Source organism: Asterias amurensis, chromosome 12 (assembly GCF_032118995.1).
Source record: "Asterias amurensis chromosome 12, ASM3211899v1".
Classification (NCBI taxonomy): domain Eukaryota; kingdom Metazoa; phylum Echinodermata; class Asteroidea; order Forcipulatida; family Asteriidae; genus Asterias; species Asterias amurensis.
Window position 1 is genome coordinate 17,405,764 of NC_092659.1, and position 17,284 is coordinate 17,423,047.

At 40.7% G+C, this 17,284-nt stretch overlaps 1 protein-coding gene across 1 annotated transcript; it reads right to left on the reverse strand.

The window, feature by feature from the left end:
• Positions 1–1,240: 1,240 nt before the first annotated feature.
• LOC139945573 (uncharacterized) lies at positions 1,241–16,712 on the reverse strand. Its single transcript, XM_071942965.1, has 15 exons — positions 16,506–16,712; positions 15,315–15,438; positions 14,070–14,182; positions 13,379–13,496; positions 12,723–12,879; positions 12,102–12,250; positions 11,093–11,286; positions 10,603–10,824; positions 9,315–9,937; positions 7,929–8,928; positions 5,759–7,167; positions 5,071–5,217; positions 3,541–3,750; positions 2,275–2,453; positions 1,241–1,580 (listed from the first exon to the last, which is right to left on the reverse strand). The coding sequence occupies exons 2-15, from the start codon at positions 15,423–15,425 to the stop codon at positions 1,410–1,412; spliced, it is 4,803 nt and encodes a 1,600-aa protein (XP_071799066.1). The 5' UTR covers positions 15,426–15,438; positions 16,506–16,712; the 3' UTR covers positions 1,241–1,409.
• Between the last annotated feature and the right edge of the window lie 572 nt (positions 16,713–17,284).

A 17,284-nucleotide genomic window follows, 5' to 3' on the forward strand; every position in this document is an offset into this window, starting at 1 on the left:
TCATATCCAATGTCTTATGTTGGAGGTTTCCCTGCCCCAAGTATAGGACGTACACATTTCAACTTTGTTGACGTGATTTGCAGACAATATAATTGAGGAGTTTCCAAACAAAACGGGGGATAAACACTCCTTGCATTGCGAATCTAATCTCGGTTGCAGCTGCTAGCTAATGATGGTCAAATTCGCGCTTCACAGCACACATTCTGCACATCTCATAAGCAGCATCATTATGGCGACGTCTGTGTGCATCAACGCTGCTCCGTGGCTACATTTTGTTCGCTTTGCTGGTGAAGTTGCTTTATTCCAATAACCACAAATCAAGTCAGCTACAAACTTGTTTCCATTAGAAATGAAAGATTTTATTTCAAAAACACGAATCAAATTATTAATTACGCTCGAGTGCCTTACTCTCTAATTGACGTCTTAATTTCATCATTAATAAAAGTACGAACTACATCGAATTAAACTCTACCGCTAAAAAATTAAAGGCACAAATTTACTACTCGTTAAAATATGCAAAGGTAGGTAATGTCTACCTTAAAAAAATTGAATAAGGAACTGTAAATATTTAAAGGCAGAGTACAGTCACAGACCATAATCCTCACTTGGTGTATCCCAACATAAACATAAAAATAACAAAACTGTGAAAATTTTGGCTTGATTGCTCATTCCAAGAAAGTAATGAAAGAGAAAACACAGTTCCATACAATTGTGTGCTTTCAGACACCTCTTTGGTGTGAAAAAAATTGTCCCTTTCTTAAAAACTACATTACTTCAAAGGCATTCCAATCTTTAAAACCAAGATCACATGTTGGGGTTCAGTGACCACAGATTGGAGGATAGTGGAGGATTGAGAACTGCAGGCCCCAAAAACAACTGCTGGAAACCCAATTCAGTCACGCAATTCGTTTGTGCTTAGCTACCTTTTGTGCTTAAAGGAACACGTTGCCTTAGATCGGTCCAGTTGGTCTTTGAAAAGTACCTGTAACCGTTTGTTATAAAATCGATATAGTTAGAAAGATGTTGTAAAAGTAGAATACAATGATCTACACAAATATGCCTCGAAATTGCGTGGTTTTCGTTTTATCTCGTCAACAAACACGGTCGGCCATTTATGGGAGTCAAAACTTTGACTCCCATAAATGGCCGACTGTGTTAGTTCGCGACGTAAAATGAAAACCGTGCAATTTGGAGTGATACTTGTGTGGATCATTATATTCTACTTTTAAAACATCTTTCTAACAATATGAATTTTATAACAAACGGTTACAAACGCTTTTTGTAGACCAAATTGTCAGATCCAAGGCAAAGCAGCTCTATGAATTTCGGCCCTGAAGGGAAAATACTCAACAGCAACAAACAGCAGATAACTGCCTTTTAAAAAGGCATTTGAATCAATTCCAGCATGTTCACATGCATACAACTATTGGTGAGGTTCGGTCTGGAGCACCAGGTACTGTACAGGTGGCAGGGGTTTGGTCTGGTATCTGACTCTTCTTAACAGCCCTGAAGAGCTGCACGTTGAGCTTGAACAGCTCAGCATCCAAGAGACTGGTGGAGAACACTTGTTCTGGCTCCGGCTGAAACAGAAAAAAAATCTTAAGATGACAGTTTTTATACTTTTGTAAAACCTTGACAGCCCCAAAATCATTGTGCATTATGACTAAGATTAAAAAACAGAAAAAAAAAAAAAAGAAAAAAAAACTTGTCTGATCCTATCATAAGAATTTTTTTATTTACATCCTCCTTATTTCTGTAATATTTAAGTAAGTGTTAATGACTCAATCTTAAAGACACTGGACACTATTGGCAATTGTAACAAGTCTTCTCACAGGGTGTATCTCAACAAATGCATAAAATAACAAATCTGTGAAAATTTGAGCTCAATTGGTCGTCGAAGTTGCAAGACAACTATGAAAGAAAAAACACACCCTTGTCACATTATGTTGTGTGTTTTCAGATGCTTGATTTCGAGACCTCAAAATCTAATTTCGAGGTCTCAAAATCAAATTCGTGGAAAATTGCTTCTTTCTTGAAAACTACATTACTTCAGAGGGAGCTGTTTCTCACAATGTTTTACACTATCCACAGCTCCCCATCACTTGTTACCAAGTAAGGTTTTATGTTAAAAAAAATTTGGAGTAATTACCAATAGTTTCCACTGCCTTTAAGCCAAGGCTTGTAGAAGACAGTCTATAAAGACAGAAAGACAGATTAGACAGACAAGGACACAGAAAAATACTTTCTCCAGTGCTCCAAACCACGGTCCCTTACCTTATCCACTTTACCCAGTTGTTTGCGAATCATGACATCACGACGAGCGCACAGAGCACGTCTACAAGGCCCTATGTTGGACAACAGGTGTCTCCGCTGTCGGAGCTTCCTCTGACTTGAAGCGTTGAAAGCACCGAGCTGGCTCTCAAACAGCGGCACTTGGATATTGGATCCTTCTTCTGCAGAGTAAAAAATAAAAAAAATAAAAAAAATTTAATCAATGTCCATTTCTAAAGTCCTTTTTTTTTAATTTGAAACTTTAAGAAAAAAAAACAGGGTGCAGCATGGTTTAAAAAACAGTTTGTTCTATTACTATCTCTTCTTTTTGGCTCTCTCCATTTATTTAAGAACATTGATTTAAGCTCTCAAGAGTCCTCCTAACTATATGACAAAGCTTGCTCTCTTTCACTGCTTATTTACATGTATTTACTTTTGTCGACTACAGTTAGCCTAGTACTTTAATTCTTTGTATTTTGGTGTCAGCATTTTGTAATGTCATTGCTTGTTTTGTCTGTCTTGTTCTTGCCTTGTCCTGTTTAAAGGCCATTTTCAACAAGGCTCTGCTTCTCAAACAGCCTCTAGCTATTGCTCATATCTTGAACATAGTTCATTCCTAGTTATTTTTTTATTTTATTTTTTTAACACTATATTAATTTTGTAAACTTATTTGCACTTTTGATTTTGTAACCTTTCTGTGTACTGATATTCTAATATATTTTTTTTTTTTTATTATTTTGTTCAAAAAGAGTACTACGGAATAAATGCCATATTGAATTGACTTTTAAACAGAAGTCTGATCAAATGTTGGGTAAAAGATGTGTAAATGCTTCTTTAAAGGCAGTGGACACTATTGGTAATTACTCAAAACAACTATTGGCATAAAACCTTTCTTCGTGACGAGTAATGGGGAGAGGTTGATGGTATAAAACTTTGTGGGAAACAGCTCCCTCTGAAGTGACGTAGTTTTCGAGAAAGAAGTAATTTTCCACGAATTTGATTTCGAGACCTCAGGTAGATTTAGAACTTGAGGTCTCGAAATCAAGCATCTAATTGCACACAACTTCGTGTGACAATGGTTATTTTTCTTTCATTATTATCTTGCAACTTCGATGACCAATTGAGCTCAAATTTTCACAGGTTTGTTATTTTATGCATATGATCAGATACAGCACCGTGAAGGCTAGTCTTTGACAATATTACCAATAGTGTCCACTGTCTTTAAGAAGCTCTGGTATACAAATATAGGCACAACGGGTTCTTGAATACCTTCTGAAGCCTCGAGGCAAATCTTTTCCACCTCCTTCATGAGCTCAGACCCAGCGAGAGCTCTGGAGATTCCAACGCGGGCCAGTACTTGGCCCGGTCGGAACTTATCCAGTATGGACCCAGCCTCCTCTGAGGATTTCTTCTCAGTTTGTATTGGAGCCTGGGCCATTAGGCTGGACCAGTCTACTGCGGTCAAATCTGCCTGCACATCTGTTCAAGAGAAAAACAGGGGGAGGAGTTATTAGTTTCAGCTTCTACAGTACCCAAGTAATATTGCCTGTAATTTTTTTCACATAGCTCGGAAATATACTGAGTAAAATAATAATAATGTATTTATAATGCGCCATCTATCTAGTACACAATACCCTATTCCGAGGCGCAGAACAAAAGAAACATACATAGGCAACAAAAGAGAAATGTAGAATACAAAGACAATTGAATAATCTAATCAATGTTACAAGCTAATGGTATAGAGTTAAATAAATGAGTTTTCAGCAAGTTTTTAAACAATGGAAGAGAACTACAGCATGTAATGTTAAGCATTACAGTGTTAACACACATCGGTGTCATAGCACATTGTAAACCCTTATAATGTGCTAAATAATTGGGTCTCAGAATTCATTACTGCAATAACATATCTCTCTGGAAGTTTGTATATACTCGGCGCCTTGAGGACCTTGTTTGGTAGATACGTGTGCTATACAAGACTTCGATATTATTTTTATTATTATTGTATGGGTAAAACCAAAACTATGCAAATCTCGATCTTTTAGGCCTAAACTTCTAACTTGGAATAAATTATGCTTATATTTTTGTTTGTATCTTTTAAGTAACTCTGAACAAAATAACAAAAGTGCTGACTTAGGATGATTATAAGAATGTTTAGGCTTAGGGCCAAGTGAACAAAACTATTGCTGAATGTGCTGGTATAGGCCTAGTGCACTCCTAACAACAATCTGTTAACAAATTAAAGAATCAATCAATAAATTAATCAATCAGTCAATGAAACAAACAGTCATCAAAATCATTCAATAAATAAATACGCCAAATATTCAATCAACAAATCAATCAAATAATCAATCAAATAATCAAACAACCAATATATAAATCAAGCAATACAAGGATCAACTAATTGTTAAATAATCAATCAATCGACCAATCATTACATCAGACATTCAATAAAATATTTCATAAATAAATCAATCAAGTATTCAATCAATAAATCATTTAAATAATCAATCAACACAAATCAAGCAATCAATGAATCAAATGAATCAAATAATTGATGAATCAATCAATATTATCAATCAATCAATCAATCAATCATACAAACAGTCAATAAATCATTTCATAAGTAAATCAATTCAATCAGACAGTCAATATATAAATCAAGCAATCAGAGAGTTCATGAATCAATCAATCAATACACCATTCAATAAATAAAACAATCAAATATTCAATCAATCAAAGAATCAATCAACCAAGCAATCAAACAATTAATAATTCAATCAAGAAACAATTTAACCGTACCTTCTTGTACTTTTACATCCTCCTCTGGTTTTGCATCCTCCTTGGCCTCGTCTTCCAGTATATCATCCAGCTCATCATCGCTAATCACCTCATAAATATCCGAGGCTGTACCCTGCTCTGGACGTGCGACAACTTCTGTGGGTAAACCTTGTTAATAACAAAAATCGCTTGTAAAAGTTTTGGTATGAAATCTTTTCTGCAATGATGAACGTTGAATTTATTAACAACACAACGGTCAAGGATCAATGATTAACGAGTGTTTTTTTAGAAGTTGTAGTGCAAACAACTCTTTTCATATCATCAATGAGACTTTCAACTTGACGCACGTTATCATTTTGTTACAACTGATCCACTCTGCTCTGTGCTATGAAAAAGGCTATTGATAACCCGCGAGGTTGGTTCCTAATAGTGGACTAGCGTAGTGCAACTATTGTCGACTAGACAAAGTTCCGGCAAACTTAGTCAAACTATGGTCACTGATAGTCCATGCGAGATTTCCGGCTTGTCTCGCCATATTACACCTATATTAATGCAATTGCATTGTTCAAAGCTGCTTATTTGTCATCTGCTTTCTTGTAATGTCTCCGTCACTCATTGTGCATTTCGTTGTTCTCTTTAAGCGCTTAGAGGCTTTTGCATTAGGCACTTTACAAATGTTTTTTTTATCATTATTGTTATTAATACTCACCACTGTTCTTATCTTGAGCTCCTTTGCCTTGATGCATTTTGTCCTCTGAAGGTAGTCTAAACTTGTCAAGAGACGGCGCAATGCCTTCGTCTTCCTGTACTGGTCCCGCTTTCGGGACAGAAGGTTGATCCAGGGAGGCCCCGGGAACATTCTGGCCAAGAAGCACGGAGCTGATAGAGCTGTACCGGCTAGAGCTGCTGCCATTACTTAAGCTTCGCAGAGATCTACCTTCGACTCCTTCTTGCTTCTCTCGATCCTCAGATCTCTTCTCCAATCTTTGCTTCAAGTCCTTTTTAGGTGGTTCAGTCAGGGAGTCCTGCTTCTTGGTGACAGATTCTATAGCAGAGGTGGTTGGTAAGGTCCTCTCCTCTACCGGTGGGCTCTGATTCAGAAGCTCATCACTTCCACCTTCTGACCAGTCGCTGAAAACTTCATCGGAAGGTCTCACTGGCGATGCCTCCTTCAGGGGTGTGCTCTCTTTGCTGTCTTGAGTAGACGATCTGGAAAGCACTTCAACTGCCTTAGACTCTGGCAAACTTGACCTCTGCTCCTGGTCTCGATCAAGTTTCTCAAGAGACTGGGATCGATCACCCTGCCCGCGAGTGGTAGCAGAGGAATCATAAGCAAACTTACTGTCAACAGACGCTGCTTTCTTCGGGAAATCTCGATCAGCTTTTTCGGAGGGCCTCTCAGACCTTGGGTTTTTATCGCGGTCTTCTGGTTTCTCTCGACGAGAGCTGCTGGAACCCCTTGAATCTCCTCGTCTCTCCTGAGATCTAGAATTATCTCTCCTGTCTTTTGAGTCGGCTCGCTTTCCCTGATCCAAGCGAACAGAATCACGAGCTCCTTTCTTCAGATCAGAAGATTTCAACTTATCCAACTGTCGACTATCAGCTGAGCTGTCTCTTGATGTTCGGGACTCTTCAAAGCTACGATCATCCTGTCTTACATAACCTTCTCTCTCAGGAGCTCTTCCACGATTTGAGCCTCCTCGGATGTCCTTATTTTTATCAGGTCCTGTATCCTTTCGTGGATCTCCGTCTCTACCTCTCTGAGGCTCCCCTCCCCTTTCCTGGAACTTATCCTTTTCTTGACCCTTACTGAACTCGGGGCCTTTTCCTCGATCCAGACTCCTGTTTTGCCCCTTCCCTCTTTGATTGCCCCGTCCCAAATCAGGTCCTCTACCATCTCTCTGGGGCACAGGTTCTCTCCCTCGCTGCGGGCCTCTCTCTTTTTCTTGCCCTCTTTCTCTACGCTCTGGGCCTAGATCTCGCTCGGGGGCCCTTCCGAAGTTGGGACCTCTTCCTCGGCCAACTGGACTAGGACTTGCCCGGTGTCCCTGACGATTATCAAGGCTTCCAGAACGTGGCATCATATCACGTAAGCCTTCTTGAGAAAGTCCTCTGTTCCTGTGGTTGTAAAAGTAGAACTCATTATGTAAAACTTTTTTGAAACACAAATTAAAGTGCACCATTTATTTTGCCAAGAGACAATATTTGTGGCCAATGAGCAGGGATCAAACTCACCCGTCACCTGCTAGCCCTGGGCTACCGGATCAACAGTCCGCCTATACTCAGGGCTTAAAATTAACACTGGACCCGTACAGCGCGGGTCTCAGGTCTTGTTCTGTAGGGCAACTACTACTCAATTCAAAGTTATAATACTGTGATAAAGACACAAATTTTTTACTTTGGGCTACTGAAATCTATAAAGATCTAATAAATCTTGGTTACTACATAGTATCTAGTTTAATCTGCACTTGAAAAAAATAGTCAAAGGCACTGGACACACGTATCACAACATTTACATAAAATAACATTTCTGTCAAAATTTGGACTCAATTGGTCACCTAAGTTAAAAGAGAATAGTGAAAGAAAAAAACCCTTGTTCCACAAATTTGTGTGCTTTCAGATGCCAAATAAAAGTCCTTTATTCTTCGAGTGAGAAATTACATCTTTCTCAAAAACTACGTTACTTCAGAGGGAGTCGTTTCTCACAATGTTTTATAGTATCAACAGCTCTACATCGCTCGTTACCAAGGAAGTTTTCATGTTAACAATTCTTTTGAGTAGATACCAATAGTGTCCAGTGCCTTTATTAACATGTTCTCTCAAGCTGTAATGATGATGCCTTGAACAACTTTTTCATTCAAATAAACATTGTAACTTACGGTGCAAAATGTGGGTCCCTTGGATGGAAGCCTTGTTGATCTGGTTCCTTCTTGACACTTGCTCCTCTCCTCTCCCACTCATCTCGCCGGGATTCTCGCTCCTGCTGATTCTGTCGACCACGCATGTCTCTGGGATCCAACCGCGGCTCTGCACGCTGGTTGCCCCTGGGATCAGCCCTCGGACCTGCTCTGGGGTCAGCCCTGGGGTCTCCTCCCCGAATATCTCTCCGGAGTGGGTCTGCTCGTGGGTCCATTCTAGGGTCTCCTCTTGGATCGTCTCTTTGATCTCTAAGACCACCTCTTGGATCATCCCTGGGATCTCTCGACATCCCTCTCATGTCTCCTCCAGGCTCATCCCTAGAGCTTCCCCTTGGGGGTCCCCGGGGATCTCCTCTTGGCTCACCCCGTAGATCTCCTCTGACATTCACTCTCGGTTCTCCTCTGAGATTTCCCCTTTGATCTCCTCTAGGGTCTCCTCTCATCAGATCCCCTCTAGGATCACCCCTTGGATCTCCTCGAGGAGCCCCCCTGGGTTCGCCTCTAGGGTCCCCTCTTATCAGATCACCTCTTGGATCCCCCCTAGGATCTATTCTAGGATCTCCCCTGGGGTCCCCTCTGGGATTTCCCCTAGGGTCTGCCCTAAGTTCCCCCCTCATATTTCTTCTCCCATCCGCGCGGGGGTCGCCGCCTCTTGGTTCCCCCCTAGGATCGACCCTCATGTTTCCTCTCGGGTCACCCCTGACGTCTCCCTGTGGGTTCCCCCTGCCAATGCCGCGCGGGTCGTTGTGCTGATCACCCCTCTGGTAGGCTCTTGGATCCATCTGGGGCGGACCTCTACTATCTGCTCTTGGATCAGAGCGAGAGTCTGATCGTTGACGTGAATCAGACCTTACATTCATCCTGGGATCGCCGTGTTTCTCTGGTTGTGCCCTTGTCCTTTGATAGTCCGCTTGTTGCTCGCCTCTACGGTCACCTCGTAACTGGTTTCCACCTTGGTTATCTATTAATTAAAAAAAAAATTTATTAGAACATTTGCATACGGATAAAGAATATTAACATTGGTTAAGCCCTTAATACACCAATGTGTGGTAGCACTGTATACTCAGTACTTTTCAAAGTTCTGTGAAAAAACCCACAGGCATATTAATATGGTCGGGATCGAACACACGACCTTTGCAATTCTAGAGCAGTGTCACACCAACTGGATCACTGAGACTGCCCGGTAGCTAGAGGCAGTTTGAATCCTATATTTTAGCAGTGGGCATCGCAACGATTTTAGAGACTTTAATTTGCATTGGGGATAAAGAATAATTTTGATTTACATTTAACTTAACAAATCACAAATTTGAAGTGCTCGCAAAATCACTAATAATTATTTTTTTTTACCTGATCCCTGCCTTTCTTGTAGTTTTCTTTGGCGATGCTCCCTTGATCCACTGTCGCTACGAGACATTCCAATTTGGGAATGTTTAGTTGAGTTTGATGGCGACATTCTTCTTCCCGACCGTGGAGATGGTGACTGCCGCTTGGTAGCAGGCGAGTAGGATCTGTGAGAACTCGATGGCGACATGCTTCGATGCTGTTGCTTCTTCAAGCCAGCACGACCAGACATCGGGGACTGGGGAAGTGGACTTCTCGGCCGTGCGCGGCGATCTCGTGCGGGTGATCCCTGCTTCGTGCGCTGTCTAGGAGATGGTGACTGATAACGGGGACGCTTCCGTGGTGATTCCGACGGAGCAGAGCTTGAAGAAGAGGGCGAGGACCCTCCATCGGAGGAGTCAGAGTGCGATGAAGTTGGAGGGCTTGGGGGACGACGACTGGATCTTGGCGGAGAGTCCAAGCGCTTCATCTTGCGCTTTGTTGGAGTACGGCTTCTTGAACGGGAGGGTGATCGAGGTCGTTTGGAAGGTGTTACCATCTTTCGATACTGGGCTGGAGGAGTTGGTGAACGAGCAGGCTTTCTCTTTGAAAAATCCTCCTTGTCTGTACTTCTGTTCCTTGAAAAACTCCTGAATAAATCATAATAATAGGAAGAACAGCATTTAGTAAAGCACCTTTTTCTGTGTTTGTAAAGCACAACAACCAAAAACGTGAAAACCACAGAGGAAAAGTCTTAAAACAAAAAAAGTGAGTTTTAAGATCAGGGGTGGGAGTCATTACTTACGAAAAAGTCTGAAACTTGGATACAAATTCAAAGGTATGTTAAAATGATGCCATTTTACCGTTTGGTAACCCCTAGGGTTTATCGATTCCAAAGGAGCTTTCGGAAAAAGTATCCAAAGCACTAGAGAAGTAGACCAATGAGTAGGTTTTCTTTATTTGTGGAAAAAAATTTTCTTCATCAGGCCGACCTAAAAAGTCTGAATTCAGCCAAAAGTCTGAACAATCTCATCCCTGTAAGATGCTTTTTGAACTGGGAAATGGAGGTCACATTGAATGAGGTATTGAGTTCAAGAGTGTAGGAGCAGTGCATGAGAAACAATGACCCATACAAGATAATCATTGAGAATTGTTTAACTTGCCCAGGTCGGTTTAGGAAAAAATGGGTGGTTTTTACTGACAATACATACTGACATCGCCATTTTCTGACTCAAGTATTAATTCAGAATGAAAATTGTGACCATTGAGGGCGCTGTAACTGAACACATCGAGACCCCTCTGGAAATTCACTCACCTTCTCTTCACAATATCCCTTTCTCTAGACTTTTTCTTCAGTTCGGACTTGCCCTTATATTTCCGGGGGGTCATATCGCTATCGGAGTCATGCCTGTGCTGGGCGGCACGAGGACTCGGGGTACGATTACGGAAAGAAGCGGATTTGGGTAATCGTGGCGACTGACTCGAGCCTTGCGTCTTGTGCTTGCGATGGCTGTCAACAGATGCATCAATGGCATGTCTGTTTAAGAACAAATGTTTCAGGTTAAGGGTTTGATTACTTTTTGTAAGACACAAAACATAAATGTCCACAGATTTACATTACACTTTAAAAAAATACTTCAAAGATACTTGCTGAGTTGTTGTAATTTTTTTGAAATGAGTAAAACAATCTCACGAAAAAAATTTTTGTCTTAGTAAGACAAATATTATGTTAGCATGTATAACGGATTAAACACGACTCTCCTGAAAACATTGCTAAGTAAATAAAAATAAAAATGAAACCTTACTTCATGGCCTCTTCCGATTTACGGCGTTTTCGCTTCTTCTCATTGTAGGCTGCCGGAGGAGAATGCTCCTCAGGAGTTGGAGAGCTTTGCTTCTCGGCCTTTGAGCGGCCCTTCTTTTTCTTGGAGTGTTTCTTCCTGACAGGAGACGGGGAGCGAGAGGAGCGATACTGTCCTCCAGCATTATCATCCGACGTCTGCAAGAAGACAAATTTTTAAGATGAAAATATTTTTTTTTATCGGCAAAAAACTAATAAGGGCTAAAACAGATTTTCCAGAATCCGTCTTTACATAGCATCATTAACAGGGCCCAATTTCATAAAGCCTGCAAGCACAAACGTTTGCTTAGCATGAAATTTCTTCCTTGATAAAAACAAGATTACCAACCAATTTTTAATTTGTTGCATATTGCTTGTTACTGGCATTCAGCTGTTGCTTGTTTGTCCTGAAAATCAGGTGGAAATTTGGTTGCTAATCCTGTTTTTATTAAGGAAGACATTTCATGCCAAGCAAATTTTTGTGCTTACTTACAAACTTTTTTGAAATTGGGCCCAGTACCTATTACAACAAGAATCAGGGCTTGCAGAAGCAGGGAATTCCGTGCTTATGTCAAGCACGATTCACGGGTTAGCAGGGGATTTTGGCTTGTGCGTGCGCGTACGTACTCCACGTTACTAGGCATTCTGCGCTTAACCAGCTAGCGCAGAAATGCTGCGCTTGGAGACTGCTGATCGTAAGCGCAGAATTTGGTGGCAAGCAGAGCCATGAAATCTGGCCCAGAGTCCAATTTCATAACGCTGTTTACCCATAAGCAAATTTGTGTGCATAAACGATTTCACCATGATTTCTCAAGTTAGCAGAAAATTTCTAGGTGTGTATGTACTTTCACCACAGATTTGCAATGTTACGTCACTCGTGTCTTTACCGCGGGTGAGCCAGCACTAAACGGCTTTATGAAATAGAAATTCTGCAAAGGGATGATATCTTTTATGAAATTGGGCCCCGGACTGACCTCCTTTTGTTGGATGAGTTCTGCCTGCTCCCTAGCTTCCTCCTCTTCCTCCATCTGTTGTAGCTCTCGCTGTATCTGCTGACGTTTCATCTCTAGGGTGAGGGCTTGACGATAATCAAGACTAGCCTCATCGTCCCACATGTCGTCATCTGCAAAAATATAATACAATTGTATTGTATTTGATTTTATTCCGAAACTGGAACAGACCCCATAACCCTGGGGAGGGACACATCAGTGGGTGCGTTTGATTAAACTTCCCCGGGTCAACCCCAGTCAAAGTCTTTGTGTTGATTAATAATATAAGCCAACATAATATAACAAATAAACAAATCTTTCTCAATTAGCATTTAATTGTCTGGGGTTGGGCTTAAAAATGAAAGAAAAAACAAGAAAGGATTTTCAGTTAAAAAACAGAGAAATCACATCGCTGTAAAAATATTTTTAAGAGCACCCTCAAGGCTGATTGACCGCTCAATCCCTAAACAACTCACGTAGGGAGCTAAACTGGGATGGTGCGTTGGTGGCGTCATTGGTCGACGGTGCAAGGTGCGAAGAGAATAAATAAATAAAAAGGAAACGAAAAGGTTGTGCACTATTTACATGGTGCAAGACTGGGTTTACCTGCAGCTGGTATCCCGTCAATCCCACCCCACTCGTCTGGCTCACTGGCATCTGAACGTGGGGAACCGCCCGACTTCATCCCTCTGGAGTCACGACCTTTGCGCTTTCGGTCGGAGGTCAACTCCTTCTCATGCCGACCTTTATACTTCATTTTGTCCTAAAAAATTTTTAAACAAAGTAAAGAATCGGCCCTTTTCTTTGGTAATAATGTGATAGAGATTGTTATTTTAACAGGGGTGAGAGTAATTGCTAACAAAAAGTATGACACTGGGATACAAATTCTAAGTTTCTTTTTTTAAATGCAATTTCTGCCTTTTTGTAAACCAAGAAGTTATAGATTCCAAGGAGCCTTTGGGAACAGTGTTCGCAGCACTAGAGAAGTAGACCAAACAGCAGGATTTCTTACACATGCATGTAGAACAAATACCGCCTGATTTTCTTCACTACTAGGCTAACATAAAAAGTCTGAATTCAGATTGAAGACTGAAAAATCTCATCCCTTTGAAAGGGTTGGGGTACATTTTGTCTGTCAAAAAGCACAAACATCAAAAAGGAAATCAATAAAATAATAATAATAATTTTTCATTTACTTATTTATTGCTATTTATTTTTGGGTGGAGTTTAAAACAAACCAGAGAGATCACATCCCTGTTTACCTTCAATGGAGGTGAAAGTGACGACGATGGCGATCTATCTCGATCTCGTTCACGTTCCCTCTCAGCTCGTTTGCTCTCAACGCGGTGGCGCAGGTCTACAGGGTCCGACTCTGGTGACCTATTCCAAACAATAACAAACAATTTTTTCTCATAATTATAATAATAATAATAATATTCTATTACTCTAAAGATCGAGTCACACTGCAGCGATAACGAAAACGATAACGATCACGATGCAAAGAGAACGCGTTTTATTGGTTGAATTGCTCAACGCAGAATACGCACATGCGCATTCAACCAATGGAATGCATTCTCTTTGCGTCGTTAATGTTATCGTTCTTGTTATAGCTGCGCAGTGGGACAGGGCCTTTAGCCCTGTTTTATATAAAATAACCCAGGGATGTGATAGGCTGTCCAAAAAAACCCAAAAAACTATGAGGGCAAAGCGTGAAAGTGTGGAGCCTTTACATTCATTTCTCTTTGGTACTGAAAACCCTACTCTGCTATCTGCCATGTTGTTCTGTATGGTTGCATCTCCCTCTTCTTATGAATATAATTTTAGTTAAATAGCACAGTTTTGGGAAGAAAAAAAAAGAGGGAAAAAAAAGTAATTAATACTATTATTTTTTTAAAAATATTAATTACCTTTTTGGGGGTGAAGCTAAACAAAAAGGGATTTGCGTTAATTTACCTGTCACCGTAACTTTTGTTCCTTGGGCCGTGCTGAAAACGACATGTGTTGCCATAGGAGCAGCTGCCTTCTCGTACCCAGTTGCGACACTGATCAGCTCGGCCACCATCTCGCTGTGAATGTCATTAAAGGGGATGATTAATAATAATAATAATAATACTAATAATAGTAATTTGTGAGGCTAATTACCCTTGGCCGCAGCTAAGAGCTGAACTGCGAAGGACACGGCTACAACGTGTTCATTTGCGGTAACACCATGTGAATATCTCTCTGTTTGTCTCTGTTTGAGCAGTGAACAAGTGTGGCTATGGACTCAATCTTTCAATCAGTATTCAGGAACATTTATTTCATTGCTGTAATTCATTACAAAAAGCACATTAAGTTGAAATTACCCAAGTAACACAGTAGCATGAGATAATAAATATATTTGGTGCACAATGAATCAATAATAATCAGCAGAATGACAACATTTAGGTGTAAGGTGAAGCAGAACGCTTTTGTACCATAACCTATGGACAAAAGACATGGTAGTACGTAGTATTTCCAGTCAGTATGGTAACAGCAGTGGCAAATCATTGCTTCGAAAAGACGCAAAAATGATTAAAATTGAGGGAGCGCAGAAGGTACACGTCTTTACTCGTCACGCATCAGTAGTTATTGATCGTCTGATCGTCTTCAGGATAATACTGGACTCTGTTGCTGGATGCTGTATTTAAGTACTTTTATATAAAATTAAAAAAAAAACTAAGTTTTCTCAAGTTAAGCCAGGGCAAAGCCTCTCATAGATTCAATGTTTCGACCAGTATGCTCTATAAATGTCTTCAAGAGAATGCAGGACGCTGTTGCTTGACACTGCTTACAAGTATGTATATATAAAAATCTATAAAAGTCTTTTTTAAAACCCTTGAGATGAGCTAGGACCAAGCCTTGCAATGACTCAACATTTGGCCTTAAGTACTTTTATATAAAACTGATTCACTGAGAGTAAAAAACAGCTAAGTTTGAGCCCAAATGTCGGCTCTTCTGTTCACAAATGGCTTAAAAGATTGGCTTAAATTGAGGCATGATTGGCTCACATGGAGCAAAGACTGACTCAATCAAAATTGAGCCACATTGAGTCACCGGCTCATTTTTAACTGAGCCAGCCTTGTTGAACCATTTGTAACCATTTGAGGAGCCGGCATTTTTGGCTCAAAATGAGCCGGTTGTTTTTGTCCAGGGTTTAATTATTTTTTTTAAACTCACTGAGTTTTCCCGAGATGAGCCAGGGCCAAGCCTCTCAAAGACACTAGGTCGACGACTCTCCGCTGAGTCGTGAGCTGCCTGAGTGCTATCCACGGTCACTTTGCGTCGCATCACACAGGGAGACCTACATAAGAAACGTTCTAAAAAGTTTAGCTTCGCACAACAATCAATCAGTCAATCAATCATTCAATCAAAGGGAAATTATATAGCGCCACAATCAACCAAAGTTGAAGTTACATAGGTCTGGGCGACTAGTGAAATTTTGAAAATGGTGAATGGAAATTGGTATCTGTTGTAACTTTCTGTACCGACCCCGCACCGTAAATGTGAATGAAAATTGCAATTTCTTGCACTTGTTGTAGTCTGGTCAGGTGCAAGAACCTCTCTTTTTGACTTAATAATAATTTTCTCCGTGCAAAGGCGCTATCATTCAAAAACTGCCTGGAAGATCAAAATAGCATCTCAAGTGGAAATTAATACATATTGTGACAAATCAAAACGAGGTCTTACACACCCACCAAGACTACACTGATTTGTGCATTTCACATGCACATTATCACACGCTCACTCGACGGAAAAGTTTCCGTATGGCGCCACCACTTTTTCATTCGATGTGAAATAATATAGTATCTAATTTACCTCAATGAGATATCCCTTTTTGTAAAAATGAGTGAAAAGGTGGTGGCGCCATACGGAAAGTTATCCCACTCGACTCATCAATCGAAGCGTGGATCTGCGATTTATTTTAACAGGGGAATAATGTAACTGTAATGATCAATTATCATTCATCTTTTTGGATAACTTTCCGCATGGCGCCACCACTTTTTGTTTTTCACTCATTTTTACTTTTACAAAAAAAAAGGGATAGGCCCTATCTCACCTCATTCATTTTTTTTTTTTCATTTTAAGGGGGAATAACTTAATAAGGGAAATATTAGTAGGCCCTAGTTGCGATAACGTAACCCTCCTGCCGACGAGTAAATTAGATACTATGTATTTCATATCGAATGAAAAAGTGGTGGCGCCATACGAAAACTTTTCCGTCCAGCATTGGCACCATTTATGGCGGGTCTAAACTAAACAAAAACTGAAAAACAATTCAAGTATTCAATTGTTAGTGCGGTGCAGCAGCAGGGGCGACTTTACAGTGGGGCGAAATGGCATAAGCATTGGATTTTCGATTTAACTCACCCTTTTTGGTAGATTTAACAGCGCCTGAACGGTTTCAAAAGCGTCGAGTCATTTTCTCCTGGAACACGATGTGTGCAACGAAAGCTAACATGGCTCAACAGAAAAGTTATTTGGATGCTCTGAGAGCCCCTGTTCTGTCCACTTTTTAGAGAGATCTCGTTCTCTTGACCGCAGTCGCCGATTTATAATCTTTCGCAAGAGGGCGCCCTGTCAAATTGATTCGACTACACACGGTGGTCATACATTGAAATACATTGGGTGTGAGCATGGAGGAATAATTTATTCCTCCATGGTGTGAGTGACTGGTCTTTAGTGGCAAAAATTATTACCAAAGGTGTCCGACCTTGCCCATAGCGGCAAAAAACAGATCTCGTTTGCCTCAGGCCACAATTCCCAGAATGCTGGAAGAGGGGTTTCATTAATCCAGTATGAAGAAAAAGTCACTTGACAATATTACGCACATTTTGTAACTTTATTATGCGATGGGCGTAGGCTGCTGAAAAGTATAGCCGTCAGAGATTGAACGCCCATTTAACTGAGTTAGTTAATTGCATTCCAATAATACAAATAGTTCCCAGTGTAGACTGAAGCAGCTTTGTTGAAAGTCCACTATGACATCATGCGGACTTGCCATCGACAACAAAAGGGAGGCGCTGCACCTCAAAAAACTCTTCCGAGGACCCAAAAGATGACACAAAAACCCCAAAAAAAGACAGATCCCATTAACAACTGGTTGATTCCGCAGCCTTCCATTGGACCGTAACAGATCCTCTTGCATA